General features: G+C 41.1%; 1 protein-coding gene across 1 annotated transcript in view; it reads right to left on the reverse strand.

Moving 5' to 3' along the window:
- cdh2 (cadherin 2, type 1, N-cadherin (neuronal)) overlaps nucleotides 1-19,370 on the reverse strand; it is a 62,224-nt gene that overhangs the window by 41,819 nt on the left and 1,035 nt on the right. The window contains exon 2 of the mRNA XM_040143385.1: nucleotides 18,180-18,288. Coding sequence (XP_039999319.1) covers nucleotides 18,180-18,288 — 109 coding nt within the window. The remainder of the gene's footprint in view (nucleotides 1-18,179; nucleotides 18,289-19,370) is intronic.

Consider the following 19,370-nt stretch of genomic DNA (forward strand, 5'->3'; position numbering starts at 1 on the left):
CAGTCACGTCATAGGCGTGATTGACATACATGTGACTGATATTGAGTGACTGCCAATCACAGTGGCTTATTTTTTCAGGAGTAAGTACCATGCAAAATCAAGCATGATTTTTTTTTCCTCCCTGTGCATTATTATTATTATTATTAATTATTATTATTATTATTATTTATTTTATTTTTTTAAACCACAGAGCCTTCGTGGGCCCTTTACGTCGCCTGGACCCGAGGAGCCTGTGCATCAAAAACAGCGGTGCATATCTCAACACTATAGTTGCTATAGTTGTATGATAATCAGTGTTCACCCGGTTCATACCAAAGCAGGCAGAATCCAGAATATGGACCCAGATTAGAAAACTCATGTTTAACCTATTTACACTAACAAAGAAGCCAGCATTTTCCCAGACTGTTTCTCTGCTGTGAAATATAACACTTCAAAGACCAGAAATGGTCAGTTGATACACTTTGATACAGTCTGGGAAAGGGCGTTGTCCATGAACCTCAGCATGTTGCTCCATCTTGTGTTACACATCCCCCCATCCTTTGTGCACGGGGACAATAACGGCATTTGGGAGGGGGGGGGGACTGCAGGGCTGATGGGGGGTGGGATCTGGTTACCTTCCCAACCACTGCCATAACAGCATTTGGAAGAAGCTCAGTTACATGACAACAGGTCCATCTTCCTATATTTGTTTCTAAGATGGTTAGATGCTTCTAGACACTGATTGTTAAGCAGTAAACAGAAACAGAAAGAGAAACAGAAACACACACACACACACACACACACACACACACACACACACACACACACACACACACACACACACACACACACACACACACACACACGAGGGAAGCAGAATGTTAGGGCAGTAGTATTGTAAAAACAACTGAAATTTGCATGTTCACACAAAGTCCACTTTATAACTAAAGCCAGTGTCACATTGCATTCAACCACTTTATTGCACACAAACTCACAAACGTCAATGCATGTGTAGGAAAATAATTATATCATCCCTCTCTTTTGTACACTCATTTACATGATGTGGGCGTAGAGGGGTCAAAGATCATCCCCATCACAAATCCCTTAGAGTGAGGACTCACAATGGGCAGGAGCTGAATGCTTCAAGCCTAGCGGCAAAGGAGACAGTGGCTACTCCCTCGGTGCTGCATTCATCCATCCATATACCCACACCTCTACAACATCCTGCTATTCACCAAGTTAATCGTTTCAAAAGAATCTTACAGCCTGCGCTGTAACCTGAAGCAGTCTATTGCATATCAGTTTTCGACTGTAAGGAGAGCTGTGGAAGAAAGGAGAGGGAACAGAATAAGGTAGAAAAAAAACTTGTGAAACAAAGAGAAAGGGGAGGGGGTAAAAGCAGAGCTCTACTGGTAGCTGTTTTATTTTATCCAGGTCTATGGCAGATACTGTGGGGCTTTTTTCAGTTGTCACTTTAAAAGACCCATCCATCAGAAACAAAGCTCATTGTAGTCCCTGCAGATTGGCAAAAAAGGGACACTTTTCACTGTGCTGGCAGCGCTAGACCCAGGTAGTGTCAATAAGATTTCCATTGGCACTCATTATGACCAGCATACAAACAAACCCATAACATTTGACAGAAAAAAAAAAAAAAAAAAGAAAAAGAAAAAAAGAAAACAATAAAAGACATGGTGGGAGGGATGATTCTTGCACACTAACCAGTAGCTAAGCAGAGAGTTTACTCCCTTTTAACCTGAGCAACATTTAGAGTGTACATTATCTAAAAATGTGTAGTTCACATAAAGTGCATGCAGCACTAATAGGAGAGGCATTATGATGGCATTAAATCAGATCCCTCCTTGTAAACTAGCGTTGTTGTTTTCCAGTTGGGACGTGAGCCTCAAAGAGGGCTATTGTGCCGGAAGCCTAATGATTAAGTATGCAAGCTTCTGTCAAAATAAAGGCAGATACTGTATCTTGAAGTGTCTGCTGCTAGGATGCTAGTAGATATTGTGGTGCATTCTGAGCTGGGAGGTTTGTGCAGGAAAGGGATAACATGACAGCTGTAGCAACCCAGGATACCAGGAAGACCTGGAAGCACAAACATTTGCCTTTCTGCCTCACTGGAATTCACATTAGGAGGTCACCGGCATTACAGAACCCCCCAGACATGCCCGGATGGCAGCTGTGCACGGGGGGTTTACAGCCCAAACACAAACAAGAGATAGGGTGTTCACAGAGGGATGGGTGCTGCCATGCATCTACAGTATGACACTGACACACTATCCCTGACAGTCTGTCTGGAGTAAATTAAATTACCATTTCATGACAACCAGTTTCTTGGAACCAAATTACACATTTACATATATTTACTAAGAGAGAGGAGATAGGGATGAGAAATGAGGCGAGTGGTAACATGAGAAACACCATTTGCATCATAAATCAATCAGGATAACATCACCAGGGTCATGTGATCTTACACCAAATACTGAAATGTTTGATGTTATCCTTGCATATGTCCCACTCAATCAGGCTAAGGTCTTCTGCTCAAGTAGACCAGTGGGAGCCGAGCTTTTAAGATCAATGTAACATATGGAACACACCAAACTGAGAGGGAGTGGCGCCCAAGGGTTAGATTTAAACACGGACAGACAGCTGGTGCCGTGAGCTATGACAGCAGAGAATTCGTATGGAATCCCATTCCCTTTTTTATGGCTGTGGAATAGTGGGCAAATTGTGGAGCTTCTCTGGTAAGAACATTAAAGGCTTTTTTTATGACTCTGCTAGCAGAGAGCAGGTCACTTTAATGAGGGGCAATGTCCAGCCCATGCTCCTCCTCACTTTAACTGCATGCTGCCTCAAAGCTGCATAGGACCCTCAGCCACATCAGGGACATCTGGCCCCTCCATCTACAAACATGGCCCTTAATAGGCTATTACATAGTCCAAGGCCTGGGAATAAGCTCCAATTTATAGTTCCAATGTATCCAAACCTAGAATCCTGTCTATCATGGCCACATTAGGTTATGAGAGACTGGAGGCCCATCAGAACTAATAAGCCTTATCCTTTCCAGAGGATGGCCATTAAACTGCCCCCTACCATGCCAGCCCAGCCATCAGTTCCCAGTCTAGTAAATTAAACAAATGAATGGCATCCTCAGTATTACAATTAAAGCACAGAATAACATGAAACTATGAAGCTCATTAAAGCTCTACTCCATCTACACTCCAAGCAGAGCCAGGGAAAACTCAATTATAAATCATTTATTCGGCAGACATCCAATGTGTGTATTTTGTTTCACCCTTTCAGTGTCAGGCTTATATTCAGCCCTACTATATGTCTGCATCTGATTTTCGTGATAGGGAGGGTGAGAGGGAGGATAAGGAGGTTACACCGAACGATTTTAGTTGCCCCTGACAACCCATGGTTTTTGCCAAGTTGAGCCTTCTTCCTTTAAGTTCCCATCATCTTCATTTCACTCTTCCCCCCATTTTTTCAGTTGCGGGTCTCCTGCTTTTATTAAGAACCCCCCAAACCACTTTCGTTACAAACAACCACGTTATCCATGTCAAATCCATTGGAGACAGCCTGGGGAAGTCAATGGAGCCAATAGATTCTCTGCTTTCACTGTTGAACTCCTGAGGGGGGGAAGGCAAACACAGCTGAAACTATCCCGGACAGCTCAAAACATCTATAACATTTTTTTTCACGTAAGGCAAGAATATACTTTTAGGTAAAAACATGTATTCTGGGGAAAAAAAAAAAAAATTCAACCAGTCTTTCTTTACAAACTCAGTCAAGATTTATTCAGGTGTAGCAGATATTCCAGTAAACCATTTTTCTTCCTAGCAATGTACCAGTAAATGAACAAATCTTAAAGCCCAATGATGAAATGAAACGCTGGACATGAGAGAGAAAAGAATTAAAATCGTTTAAGAGTGTTGGTAAGGTCATGGGCACTGAAAAGAGGAATTTTGTGCAAAAACATTCATCTGTATAGTTTATTGAAGTGCTTGCTCAAACAGAAAAGTCAAGTGTAAGGCTGACAAAGAACAGAGCAATTGGTTGTGAAAGTCTTTATTCCTCCCATTTTGGTGTGGATAAAAAAATAAAAACTACTGTTCAGAAATCATAATCTTAGCAGTCTGACATATCAGCTCCGGAGACAGCAAAAGATACTACAAAAAATATATATATAATACCACGCCTTGTTTTCTAGAGCCTTTTTTAGCAATTAACACCTGCCCACAGCCTTTCACCCTCCTGTCCTGAGACAAAGGTGTGAGGAGGCCAATGTGTGACCTGATGAAAGACACACAGCCAGTGTAGTGCCAAACAGTAATTTCCCCTTACTGATAGGCCACTCTTTATTTAGCATAGCCTAAGGAGGTGTGCTTAGCCGTCACACAGACCAACACACACCGACGCTGACACTAAAAATAAGCCATTACCACCAGCACAGCCCGCTGGTCACACATTAACCACAGCAAATGAACTATTCCCTGCCTGATATGAATCTTGTAAGTCTGTGGAATTAAACACATCAGACAGAAAACAGAATATGGAAAGAAATTGAACATGGTATCAAAGGTGAAACTACGAATCAACACCTGTACAGCACTATTCCTCCTGGTCTTCCCTCTGCTCACCCGATGGCCGGAACTCTAGAAGTGACAGTGAATACAAACAACGCAAGCTAGGTTCTCCTCAGCCTCTATTCAGCAGGCACGGTGTAGAATCATAAATGAGTGACTTTGACAGAAAACACATAGGCTTATAGAAAAAAATGGGTGAAGGATGAGCAGCAGAGAAGGCAATGAATTTAGAGGTTGGGGGATTTTCGATATGACAGGGGGTAGTTATTTGCTGGCAGCAGCAAGCCCTTTACCAACAAAGGGCCTTTCATATTTCCTGTGAACAGAGACAGAGACTCCCATTAATCCCAGAGGGAGGGCTCATCTCAGGCTTCTCCTCTGCACATAAATTACTCCTCTTATGCCCTTCCTCCCATTACTGCTCAGTGTTTACAGCATAAAGAGTAAAGAGAGAAAGTAGATGAGCCAGCCACACATCTTTAATGTGTTAGGGCACTCTTAAAAACAGTTATGTCGGTGCTAACTCATAACACATGTGCCAACATTTGCTTTGCTCCAAGCCACAGTCAGGAAGCTGTGGCTACCCCACTCTCTATGTCCCTCCTCTCATTCTGTCTCATTTCTGTCTGTCTTTCTCATATGGGAGGAGTGAAAAAGCTCTGTCCAGCTGTCGCACTTTTGAGCAGATGAAACTGTTGTGACGGGCAGAGAACATGCCAATCCCCACTTATCCCGCACAGAATGGAGTTTAACAGTGGTGCACAGCTGCCTGTGTACACATGCTTAGAACCCTTGGTGGTCTGGTGTAAGGCATGATAAGCGGCTAAGGAACCATCAGCTCGCCTGTGTAGCACGCTGAGAATGGATTCGCAAGAAGTGGAGGGGAGAGAAAGAGAGATAGGAATGGAAATGGTGAGAGAACGAGAGATAAAAAGAGTAAAAAGAAAAAAAAAACTACTTTTACATGTTGTCAGTGTCTTTGCCGACCTGTTTCAAACACACACAAATCAATGGTGGTGCAATTGCATTTTCCAAGCGCACTGCAGATAGACCAATAAATGCAGGCCTGGGATCAGAGGACAGGCTGAGGAGAGGCTAGGCACTGCACTGGATGTGTCCAAGTTTCGTAGAAACCTGTTCCAGCTGTCAGCAGGGTCCGACACGTACTGCTGCGCATGCGCACACACATACACATATACCTTTTAATACCGGCAACAGCACAGGTGTTCAGCGTGAAAGGGCTTTAGTTGTTAGTTTATCTACCATTAAAAGCACCAACATCCACACTGTTTTCCTGTGAGGACGGAAATATTATAGTTGTAAGTGGTGAAAATGTGTGGATGAATCACCTTCATAATGGTTTGATTTGTCGATCTTATCACTCACAACAGTCTTTCACGCAGATGTACTTAAGTATTGGCTTCTATATTTCAAAACTATAAATAATTGGTAATATTGAATTCTGACGTCATAAAAATGTGGCAGCATTGCATGCTTGCATGCCCTATAGCCATAGTTTAAAAGCTCAAAGACAAAAGTTGATTTTATTGTACCCCATCTCGTATCATCAGATATCTTACTGAAAAGATACAGATCTCTTCCACACATCAATACGTAACCTACTACTGGTCATGAGTCTTTTCTGTTAGGATTCTTCTTATGTATATGAAAAAAGTCTAAATGCACAACTTCAATATATTCCAATTCACAAGACAAGAATGTGTGACCATCTTGGCTGTTAAAAAGAAATAAAATTATTATACAGCATTAAAGCTCTTGAATTAATATTCTCTTGCAATCAACTACCTAATCTTTCAACAGATATATAAAAAGAACAGTGTGTTCCAGTGTTGCCCACTACAGTCGCTCTGAACAGAATAAGCTTGGTAAATACACAACAAAGCCTTATTTGTGTCTTTTGACCTCCGCTCTCCTAGAAAACACATTCTTGGTAGGACAGAGGCGGAACATTCAAACAAGTTCACCACAGTTGGTTTTCCCCTCTTTATCCAATAAAAGACAAGGTGTGTGCATATGTGCGGGCAGGGGGGGGGGGCTGTCTTAAACAAACAATAGGTACTTTTGCCATGTCAACCTAGTGGTTTATGTTCTTGATAGGCCATCCACAGCATACGTTGTTTAGGACTGTTCTCAGCTAAATAAGTTCTTTGGCTCAGTGCTTACAGGATTTCTTAAGATAATCTAATAGTTAATTTAACTACAAAATGTATCAAAAATTTTTCTCCAACATTATCGTTCCTAGGTCCCAGGGATAAACAACAGCTAAAAGGAACAGCTCATTTTCCAGAAAAACTGACTCAGTGTCTAAACATTTCTCTGTCAACGAATGACTAAAGGACTACGGGGGCAGCCCTGGTATTCATACTGACTGTTAATGATTGACAGCTCTATCAACCACTGACATACTAATTAGAGCAAAGCATGATGAGTATAAACAACTGGAATCAATATCCTTATCCATTACTAATAATACCTGTAACCACAGCAACATTAGTACAGACCAAAAATGGTGTCTCCACTAGCTTTATGATGTGTTTTTTCAGCCTGGTTTGAGTGCTCAAGCAACCAAAGGCATGATACCAGCCATCATACTGATAAAAAAAAAAATCAGTGATAAAGTGCAGTATTTGGTCCCAGAGCAAAAAATTACTCACAATGGGAACAACTTCAGTAAGGCAGCGTCTGGGTTGAAAATGTAAGGATGTCACATCTCATCTCTGAGTAACTGGTATAAAGCAGGAAAAAAAAAGAGAGGACTCAGACCTCAAAGAGGAAGGAGGACAGTGTAATAAAGGGGCTCTAACTATGATGTTGCCAACGTCCAGCTGTCCAATGCTGTTTCAGTACAAGCTCCGGATTTCAAATAAATACAAAATTCAGCTGAAAATTTCGAGCAGTGAATTCCCTTTTTCGGTATTTGTTGGTTATCCTCTTTTATAGCTGAACTGTGTGTGAACTTAAGATTTAGAGTGACAACCATATTAAGCTGCAGTGTGATCATACCCTAAGTGCATGTTTTCTCCTTCAATGGTACCCATTTGTCCGGTCCCCGCTTGAGGTATACGCCCTTTGCGATGTGGAACTTTTCAGGTCCAAAGTAGCCCTCCCATTTATACAAAACCCCAGTTACCCACAGGCAAAGATAATATTTTTTCCATTTTGTACATAGTCTACATTGTGATAAGTTGTACACCTGAGCACGTAAATAAGTCCCCATGACACACAATTATGCATTCCATTTACAAAAAGCACACTCAAGTGCACAAAATTCGCATGCATTAGTTCTTTTACTTCATCCTCTGGCTATCTTGTTGCAAATAAACAAACACACTTGAAAAATTCAACAAGCTCCTCTAAATTAATACTTAAGAGGACGGCTGAAACAGCATCAATTATTCCGTCTCTGTTCTTGCTATCTAAATGAGGTTATAGTTAAGCCCACTTGTAATATCTGAGGTAAATGTATAAATGGAACAAATGTACAATATTAAAAATGTCCTTTAAGCTGGACCTCTGTCTGGATGTCCTGAAATCACAAAAAAAACATCTATGGTACAAATTCTCTGTTTTTATCTGTTGCTTATTTCCACTGGGATGTGATCGTGGTCCTATGTACAAACAATACATCAGGCAGAGATAAGCTTCTGCAGAGTCAATAAAAATGGTTTTAGTTGAACGCCATAAAGGACTGTGTATGATTATAAACACAAGTAGTGGGGCTGGAAAAATAACATCATAGCATGTTGATCCAATATAAATGAATGCCTCCCTTGCCTCCCACCAGGTTTTAGAGACTGGGAGCTCTAAGGGAGGATGGGGCTGAAATAACATGTGCTTGATCTTCTCTATCCATGGCTCTGTTTCTCCGCAGTCCAAACAGCATTCTTCACATGCTTCATTTTATTCAAATGGTTTTCTGCCTGTTCAACATTCTTCATTTGTCTTAAATCACAGACAAAGACCCACAAAGACAAAAAGATTTGTGATTGAGATAAAACTGCAATGTCTGTCTAGAAGTTCAAATTGGCTTTGCAAAAAACCTTAGATTAAGTGATTCTGAATCCACAAAATCATTCATCTGCTAATGATGATCTCAGTTTGAGATTCGCTGCTGTAATGCTTTTTGTGCTCCAAGTGTTAATCCTGCAGGCAGTTCACACATTGCACCCTGATCACTCCCGGATACTATCACAGGAGCATTATGATTCAGTATAACCCCCGCTGTATGTGCTCTCAGTTTCTACTTTGGGAGAAGACAATTGGTCAAACAGTGTAAAAAAGTAATGATTTAAAAGAAAGGGAAAACTGGAGAATAAAGTTGCCCCACAGGTTTGATTCGAAGCCCAGCTCCTTAATAAGCCCAATTCATTTTCCTCCAGGGTCTGCCTCCCTCTATCACTAGTGACAGGCGTGAAAGGTCAATAACCTTGGCTCATAGCCCTCATATGGTTAGCAACGCCATAAATTATTGGTTGAAGCCGTTATTCCAAAGTCTTCTAGTCAGCCAAAAGAAGCTTATCTTCTACAAAGGTCACAGTGCTCGGAACACTTAATGAGAGAGTGAAGGGCTGACACAGGACCTATATAAGATTGAGTGTATTGCACTCAGTTGGAATCAGATCAAAGGTAGGTGGGATGCTGTATTTGGAATCTGTGTTACGGCTGTCAAGCATTCAAGTGTGTATAGTGTTATGAGATAAAACACAAAGATCAATATACCGGCTTTAGCATTTATTTCAGTTAACAAAATTAAATAAGCATTACTTTTTATAGTAACGTTGAATCAAATATCACTGTGGAATGTGAAAAGCATGGTGATCAATGGTGACCAGAAAACAGCGACACCTGGACAGTGTAATGCAATGTACTGAAATGCATCGCTCCTGCAAAATGTACTACCTTGAAGGTTTTTGTTGAGACTCCTTTTTCTCCTCCAAACACCAAGATATTAAAACCTGCAGGCAGCAGGGGTTTTCTGGTAGTTCTTATGGCCCTGATTGCTTCATAATTTTGAATAAAGTTTTGGTGTTACCTTCCAATACTGCAACAATGATTTGCTTGCAATGTGCTTTTGGTTGTCATCATCATCTCAGAATCTAAAAGTTTTTATGCAAAAGAATGTGACTGTTATCTGGGTATATGCCAGAACTGGCTCGAATAAATTTATCTCCTCTTCCTCACCATCATCAGCAGGGTTTCCGTTTTTCTGACTTACTTTGATCTCAATTTGCAATTTAGGGAGAAATTAGGTGTGTTTGGCCTAATGCAACTATTCTCCCGCTTATCCAAAGCCAGCAAAGTCGCTGTAATATACGAATGAGATTTCAAATGAGTTATAAGTGTAAAGTGTATTTTAATACAATTAATCATGCAGTTCTAATGGACACCCGCTCCCAGCTTACAACCTCACACAAGCATATCCTACCTGCCCAGGAAGAAATGGCAGAGAGCCAAAGAAAAAAAGTGACTGTTGAAGAACTTTGAACATCTAGCAAGGTAAAAATACCAGATGTTTTATTCAGGACTTTGTAAAAAACATTTACAAAAGTTATAGAAAATAACAGAAAAAGAATATCTAACTTGATGTGTGGCAAGGGTCTATTAGTAAGCCCACGCTGCACTAGCTGTTGCTAGATTTATAAAAAATTGTTTGCTAAGATGTTAGCTGTAAAAGCTGATTTAGTATAAAAGTATAAATATTGTTTTGAGGTTTGTGATGGAGTCTTGCTGGCACTTAGTATTCAGACAACTCTTGGTTTAGCCACTTCTAGTAACTAATAATAAAACCTTTGGATTATCTCCACAATCTGGTTCATTATTCTCACAATTTGAGGCAGAAAGTAATTTACAACAAGAGAAATTTGAAACACAATCATATTCAAAGTGTTTTAACCACCTCACTGGTGCATAATTTCACACAACTTATTTTACACAAGTCAGACACAACACGTCTGGAGAAATTAGCCACCCTTCACATTGTACCAACAGTTATACCCTTCAGTAAGAATCTACCTCCCTCCAGCCCCTGTCCTGCTGAGCAGGCAGTGCTAGAGGACATAAAGTGGCAACATGCTGCACGATCTCTAATGCCTCAGTAAATATCGACAAAGGAAGAGATAAAATAAACTCAGACAACGCAGACTGCAGACCGATATGTTGCCTACTGCCATCGTGTGCGCTCAAATGGAGACTAGAAATTGCTGCAGGTGAATCATAATATCCGTGTGGATGATGGCAGAGACTGGTGTCAGCAAGGCCTTGTAACAGTAGATCACTTGATACGAGTAATATGGTGCGCCACATAAGGTTATCTGGTGAGCCAACACTTTTAGGTAGGTTGGGTTGGGGGGTAAGTTACCAATCACCAATCTTTGGTATAAATAAAAGTAATGATGTTCTTTATTTTGTAAGACAAGCAAAAAATAAAAATAACTATCATCCCAGAGGTCCCTGGAATGCTATGAGCACAATTTAGTGTAAAAAAAAAAAAAAAAAAAAAAAAACCCTTGACATAAGGAACACATGCCTCAAAAAACCTTAGACAGTCATCTATCAAAAAATATTACTAACACGACTAAAGTAGCACATCACATTGATGATTGAAGCCAAGGAAACTGCAGGAAAATAAAAAATAAAAACTCAGTTATAGAATAAAGGACTAAATGCTTCAGTACTGCCCTTGCACTACTCAATTAAGGCACATCAATCATAATGTAAACCCAAAGGAGCTCCTCCATCTTAAAGCTCACGTGTGGCAGAGGGGGAAGGGACGACAGAGAAGAGAGTGGTGGAGGTGACAGAGGGCTGGATAAAAGGATGCATGGAGAATGTCAAGAGATACAAGCGACTCTTCAGATGCTAGTGTCCAAAGAAGAGCTGGTGTGTTGAAATTTAAGCCGGAACACAATAGTTGGCGTGGCCCGCAGGAGGTAGACGTCTCTTACCGGGCAGGATATTGGCCTTTGTGAACATGGTTACAGTATTTGGGTCAATTAACGTGTCCCTGCTTCAAATTTTTCTTTTGTTGTCAGAGGAATAATAGTGTGCCAATTCACGTAGCCTCTTTAACACAGCATGAGATTTGAAAATGTGAGCTATGTGCGTCCCTCGCATACAGAAAAAGGCTAAACCACAGGGCTAGTTCTGTTTTTATTTTCTACATTTTACTCTCATCAATATATTCATTTGAGTATTAGCTTCCCTTTTTGACCCTGCACATAAAAACACTGTGTCTGCCTGCTGTCTGTCGTTCACAGCTACGTGAGACAGGTAATGTTGAATCTACAGCTGGGCAGTCAGTGAATGCACCCTTGTCTAAGAGCAACAAAGCTGAAGCTAAATGTATTGCCTTACGAACAAAAGATTTGAGAAAGTAGCGGGGAATGGGAGTGGCTTCCCTTCATATGCCTGCCGAAGGAAAACGTGAGGACAAGGCTCTCTGTGCTCTCATCTAGCTTAACATAATGAGAAAAACAAGCACGGCAGAGTCAAACTGGGCAAAATCGAACGTCGGTATTGCACAATAAACAGCTAGGGCAACACTGCACTGAGCGCCTTCTTTGTGGAGACAGGATCTGTGGAAGAGATATAGAGTTGTTTGCTCTACCAACCAAAAAAGGCTGTCCCACAGAAGAAAAATGGCACTGAAATCCACAAATCAGTCCCTAGAAAAGTAAACAATCGCTCCATACTGCTGATGTATTGTCTTCTAGGTGCAACCTGGCATTTTCTTTTCCACGCTGGTCTAGCATTTCACTTGTGAAAAATAACATTAGCCTACTTATATGGAGGCATATATGCAGAAAGCCAGGTCAATACAGCTATTTCTGCATGGCCTCATTACATAGCGGGGTCATCTTATGGGCTCTCTGGGTGTTCTTCACATTAAATAAAACACATCAGAGAAAGTGTGCCAAGCACGCCACAGCACAGTCATCCAGCTCCCTTCCATGGCATGGCCAACTGAAAAAAGGGAAGGATTGTTTTAGAAGAATAAATAAATCTTTTTCCTATTTTGGCAGCACACACATCAATTTTAAAACCTTAGCAATATGGCATCATGAATGGAGGGGCCCAGGTGTGATCTAGAACCAAATAACCTATAAATCCCCTCTAACCTTCACATGACCGTGTGAAGGAGCAATACAGTAAAAGGACTTCTTTTCAAATCTGTATCCAGTCACTGTGGATAATAATAGACAATGAAATTTTGTTTAGGCAAATGTAGTTACATGCAAACTTGTAAGAGCCAAATAATCTACATTTGACCAGTCACAGTCAGACTATATAGCACGGTCTGACTGCTGATTCTTGGTCAGATTTTGTGTTGATAAAGGCATTCTCGGCCAAACACCCTTTACCAACCGCTGGTTATCAAAGTCTCTGTTACCAGGAGCAGCCCATGCATTTGTCCACCACCACCATGAGCTGTCTGGTTAGAACAATCTATTAATATGCCAAGGACAAACACCCTACATACATTATCAAGAGACGGACACCTTAACTACTGCTCAATGTCAGAGGCACATGGTTAGGTGCCAATAGCAGAGGGCAGGGCCTGTAGCTGATAAGAGCGATATGAACAGAGGTGATGAGAAGCCACCAGGGCAATGTCATCCCTCTACAAAATACTTTATCTACATTTAGGCATTGCACAAGTACCTTTGGTATGGTTAAGAAATTAGGGCTTAAAAATCTTCGACATAAATAAAATATGTCCTATCCTATCATGCCACCCAGCAGGCTCAGAAAGCACACCTACAAATTGGCAACAAATGGGTGCACTTGCTCTAATACACTAACATTATTCTTTCATTTTTATGATATAGCCGTAGGACTGCAATGGAGCTGTGATCTTCTGACAAATGGCTACGGTGGCCATACCTCTACCAGCAGTACTCAACTAACTCTACTTCCTTTTTATATTGTAGGCAAACTGCATAAAAGGTCACTTTCCAAAACCATATACTGCAAAAATTCAATCTGGTGTCACAATATGTGGTGGTTATCTAGGCCATGGCGCTTCCAGAAAGACACAGTGATGGGAGATGAAAATAAATGTATGCAGGCTGATAACAATAAAGAATAAAACAAATTCAACCCCAACCCGCCAGTGATGCTTAGCTGGGAATTGGAGCGCAGCCTTCATTACAACATATTGATCACTGCAAACAAAGACCCTGGATTCATCGATCCACTTCTAGAAAAAAAGAGGGGGGATGGGGGCAATGGAGTGCTGTTACGAACAAACTTGCAGTGAAACTGCTGCCTTAACTTGAAAAAAAATGAAGGACAGTTGGAGTTTGAACTTTAACAAAAGTAGAAGGATGGTCATGGGGTTGCTTGATGTCCGACAATGACAAAGAGAATATGTGAAATGTGCATAAGCCCGGATACTATTAAAAAGGAAGAGTTTCACAGTATCTCATGTTGCTCTTAATTTTTCTCATCTGCTGCATGATGACTCCTCTGTGCTTATGGATCTCATCTTGAGCAGGGATTTGAATATTAAGAAAGTCATGTTTGACTATTGAATTATTCAGCATTGGCACAGACATCAATGCAGACCTCATATACCTCAAACACAAAGTTCTCCACAGCAGACACTCTTTTTCTGACACTGGGCTTTGGCAAATACCCTTTTCAAGCTATTTTTTAAGAGTTATCACTGAATATTTCAATAAACAACAGAGCTATGTAAATCTGAAATTCTGCAATGTTCCTGAGACAGTCTCTTATGGTCCTTGGCCCATACCCCAAGGGCCATAATGATTATTTACCGTCCAAATACAAAGAAACTTGCAGACTGCCTGAAAACCTAGGGTTGTGAAATTTGGCTTTGTCTGTTTCTCAGTGTGATGAATGATCAACTTCGTAGGTCAGAACAACATGAGGTAGGGGTGCCATGCATTTGTGGCCTCCCTGGTGACGGGTCGAGACCTCTTTGGCTGGTGTTCCATTCATCTATACCTCACCGCGGAACCCCCACCAGTCTCGTTCCAAATCTGAGAGCAGGAAAAAGGGCTGAGTATATTTCTGAGCACTTGGCCCAGTTTACAGGAGAGGGTCGAGCAGGGTCACGTCTCACCAAACATTGGGGCCCCTTAAACACACCTGAGTGGCCCCAGCTGTACTCAGGGCCATCAGAATCTTAACAAAGCGCAGAGGACCGGAACAACATTAAGATGGGTTCAGTCAGTGCAAAGTTTTGGATTTCACAAATACAATGTTTTTCTTGTCAAAAGGCAGAAATTTGGTTTGTTTAAAAGGTTTGCCTTAAATAAGCAGAGCAAAGAGAAGTAATTGTACCTAATGATAGATTAACTGAAAATTGTATATTCAGCCAAAGCGAGCTGTCGAGTTCATGTTCTTATCGCTGACGTTGACACTAATTGTTTCAATCACATTATTAAACTGGTCAACTATAAATCCCTCCCCCCAATGCATCTATGGAGCCAGCTCACTGGACCCTCTTGACACGCTCACATTCGAAGCTCTTGAACCAATGCTAAAGCAGACTATAAACACACATCTCTTTCATCACCACAGCTCACATAATTGTCAAGAAAAGAAGTAAGACACAGAGCTGAGGGGTGGAGGAAAGAAAAATGAAAGCAGAATAGATGGTTGGGGGTATGGCTGGAAGAATAGCAGCATAAGAGAGTGTATTAAGCTCAATTAGGCTTTTGGGCTTTTCATTAACCCAGTTTTTAGGGAGGGAAACCTCTGCTGAATAATGCTCCGACTGACTCACTTTGCAACCCTGCTTTGAAGGCCTCATCTGGAAAAAAACTGCACAATGTGTGTCAGCTCTCAAAAGCCACCAGAATTCCATTAGACACCCATGGGCAAACCACCCTCAGCTTCAGCCTACCTGAAATTAAATGCAATTTAGTAAAACAAGTGACTTTATCAAGCAACCAAACAAGATAAGAGGAAACACGGGACAAATGTTTAAAGACTTTGCTGCTTTCATCTGTATGATGGTCTGATAAAAAATAACGATGTTTGGTCTTTTCACTTCATTCATTATCAGGCCAGAGCAAATATTGCAACATTAAAAGCAACGACATATGGACCCCAGAGGGTAGACAGTGGATAACCTCCTAAGCCCGATGTGGTTTGCATCTGCAAACAATGAACGTAACCTCCCTTTAATGGATCGTTGGAGAGGAGTTCTCATACAAGCATAATTGTCCTTCCAGGTTTTTCTCCGAGCTGCTCTGCCAAGCAACTTTAAAGAAATGCATTTTAACAAATCTATTGCAAATCAATGGGGCATCACTTGGCCAGCTAACAGTTAAAGTCTAGTTTACGCCCCCAGGAATGTGATTAAATCTTACAGTCAAACAGCTATGTTAACTGGCTGAACACAATTCCCATCATCAAAACCACAGGATGTCCTTAATTTAGCGCATACAATCTCAGCTGTTTACATGTAAATTGTCACTATTTCCGGGTTTTACAAGCTTCAGGGCATGTATTCTCTTAATCAATGGTGAGGAAGAGACTGCTATTAGATGGGACAAAGATATGTAACAGCTCACCCACGATGCATCTCATCTGGGGTCAAAAGAAATACAATATGAGCAGAGGAGTGATATAACTGACATCTTATAAAATCTACTGATATTGATACTCCGGCAGATCTTATTTCATGTAAACTAACTACCCTGACAGACAACTGATGACAACTCACCAATAATTTGAGGACAAGTTTATGAATAGTTGAATTAGTGAGTTTGTTATTTACAACATGGCAAAGCGTGTGTTCTGTTCTAACATGTTCATACTTTCAGGTACGTTTAATAAAATGACTCCACCAAGATTCATTCTATGCCTTTTCATTCACTATTTAAAGGGAAAAATCCTCCAAGTTAACGAAATAACCGGAAACGTAAAGTATTTGCCTGCCACATGCAGCTATAGAAGCATCAATTTGAAAAAGCCCCCTGCTCCCGGTCAAAAACAATATTTTTAACCAGCATGGTGAAAGCAAAGTTGAAAACTTTGGGCATACTCTCCACACTGTGGGGGCTTTGTCTTTCAAAACATGCCACGGGAGCTTTTCATTAGAGAATGCAGTTTCATTAACATCATCCCACGCTGCTGAGCCCTGCTGCATTACAATGGCACAGGAGTGCCCCTTTCTGTCAAGGAAATCTCCACAGAGCAACAGCTCGCTGGGGGAGGGGAAGGCAGAGAAAAGAGGAGAGGGGGTAGTGCTGGGGGCAAACAAAGGGGAACCTGATTACCCCCGGTCATGGCTCATCCACAAGCCAACAGAGGGAAATCCATCACCTGCAGGATCAAACGGAAACTTGTGTACAAGGTAAAGCCCAGTGAAAGCTGTACCCACCCATCTAAGCACTCTCTTCCCTCTCTCCTTTATTCTCTTGTCATAGCTACCTCCCCCTCCACCTCTCTGACTCACACCAATGGCATCATGCAAGTTTTAGGCACACACTGTGAAATCCAACACAAGTGAGAATGTTTTCTGGTCGAAATGACCCCAAGGCTCTAACCTCTCTAATGGCAAACTGGTGATATATTCCAGTTTTTACTACCGTCTGTAGGCCTGCATACCGTTTCACTGTATGCTGCATCCTCATTTTGCTATTTAAACTCCAGAGAGGCAGTATTGGTCACGCCTGTTGCAATGCAGTTTTTCTTAGTCTTCTTCTTTTTCTTGTTTGCACCAGGTTATATGTTGGAAAAAAAACCCACTACAGCTAGATTTCCAAAAGAAGAACTATTGCTACAACAAAATTTTGAAAGATACTTAAATTACAGCAATTTAAGTATCTTTCAAAAGACTGCAGAAAACTGCCACTGAGTGGGCTTAGCAGTGTAAAACTGCAATTGGGCGCATTACCATATGATTCTGGCAGGAACCTTTGGGCATTAAAGTGTCTCAAGTAACAGGCGCAGTAACATACTTATAGCATATGGTTTAAATTTGTACTGAAGTGATGTTAAATTAGGACAAGACAAATGCATAATTATGGCATGTGATAATGGAAATAATTCAATGCACCAGTACTAGCCACGGAATGTTTAATAGCTAGGTTATTTTGCTTGATTAAAGTCGCAAAAGTATTCAAATCTGTGTGTTAACTGATTTTTATTCATTGCAACAATAAATGTCCCCAGTGCAATGAATAAAGTTTTTCTACTTTTAATGAAAAAGGCGAGAGTTAATATTCATCTCAACAAAATGCAAATTGCAAAAACACAAACTGTTTAGCTAAAATGTATGATCTAACACATAAGTAACAACCTGCTTATGTTTGTGTCTGCTTTGAAAGAAAATACAGCATGTAAGCAAAATGGACAGGAGCCATATAAATCTGAGCCACATTTACGCTGGTTTACAAGGCAAACTACACGACTTGCAATACCACACAGCTACACCAAGACTAATTGTTTAAATATGTCAGGCTTGTTCTAATCCACCCTGAAATGTAACACATGGTGGCAGGCACGAACAACTGATGCACATCTCGACACATACACACACTCAATCAAACAGAGACATAATAAGAATCCAACACGAAACAGCAATATGAAAATTTCACCACTCACAGTTGAAAAGGGGTTGTCCTTCCTCTGTGATATCTGGCACCAAAACCTTGTATACATCTTCAGAGAAGCCTGGCCTGCATGGTGCGGTGCCCCTGCCCTCTGCTGCAATCTGTGATGGTGGGGAGAGAGAGAAAGAGTTTCATAAATCAACCTTCAAAAATGCATTCTGTTGCCTCCAAAACCTCTTGGTCACGTTCTAAAGTCCACACGATTGTACAAAAGCATCTGTTGTTTTTAAGCAGGGACTGCAATTAGGATAATGAGGCCAAAAGGGTTAAGCATTAGCCAAAAAGCATGGTTAGGCAAGAACAAGCTCCATTTGTCCCCCTGGAGGGGCCCAGGCACAGGGTAGGGTTATAACCAACATTCTTGGTCGGCCCCTCTGATCAACACACTACCCTGGACAAACACTCCACTTTGAAGTGCAGGAACAAGGGAATAAAAAGTAAATGGTAACGATCCACTGTTGTGGTAATAAACATCTACGTGTGAATGCCTGAATAAACAAGAAATAACAACTGCTGATGTCTAAAGAAACAGCAAGGCTATGACTGTGATCAATATAGTGGGTTTTTTTTTTTTGCCTACTTTTGTAAAGGAAAACTCTGTGCTTAGGGTGTCAACACAAAAGATTAAAGGAATAATGGGAATGTTGCAAAGAAAAAAATAAATCTGTAAATCACTGAGGCTGGTGTTGCCATAAAGCGTGAGTCGCGCAAGCAAAAAAAGAAATCACCAACAGTGAGAAATTGCAGACAGAGCATAACTGAAGAAAATGCACCAGTGTCCAGGCATATCCAAATACACTCCATCAGACAAACTCAGCATTGATTCAGCTCTTAGGAACAGATGCCTGGCCCTTTTTCTTTGCATGCACTCTCAACAGAATGTAAACCGAGAGGAGTCCTGCTGAAAAAGAGCATTGTGGGTATCCGTGCCACTTGCCATTCTTAATCAGAGGAATTTCAATGGAAAATGTTTGCAGGGAGGTGGGGGGGGGCGGGAATTTTAGCACGTTACAACAACGGCACCAGGATGTACGGCACTAGTCTGGTCCTAAGTGCTAAAACAAAAGCGAATCCGTTTCATTAACTATTTCAGCTGCCAAAAAGGCATTATTTAAGTGTGTGGCCGCTATTCTCTGTCGCTCGGGGGGGGTTGCACAGTTTTAACAGAGCAGCCACATAGTCA

This window comes from Xiphias gladius, chromosome 14 (assembly GCF_016859285.1).
Source record: "Xiphias gladius isolate SHS-SW01 ecotype Sanya breed wild chromosome 14, ASM1685928v1, whole genome shotgun sequence".
In the NCBI taxonomy this organism is placed as follows: domain Eukaryota; kingdom Metazoa; phylum Chordata; class Actinopteri; order Istiophoriformes; family Xiphiidae; genus Xiphias; species Xiphias gladius.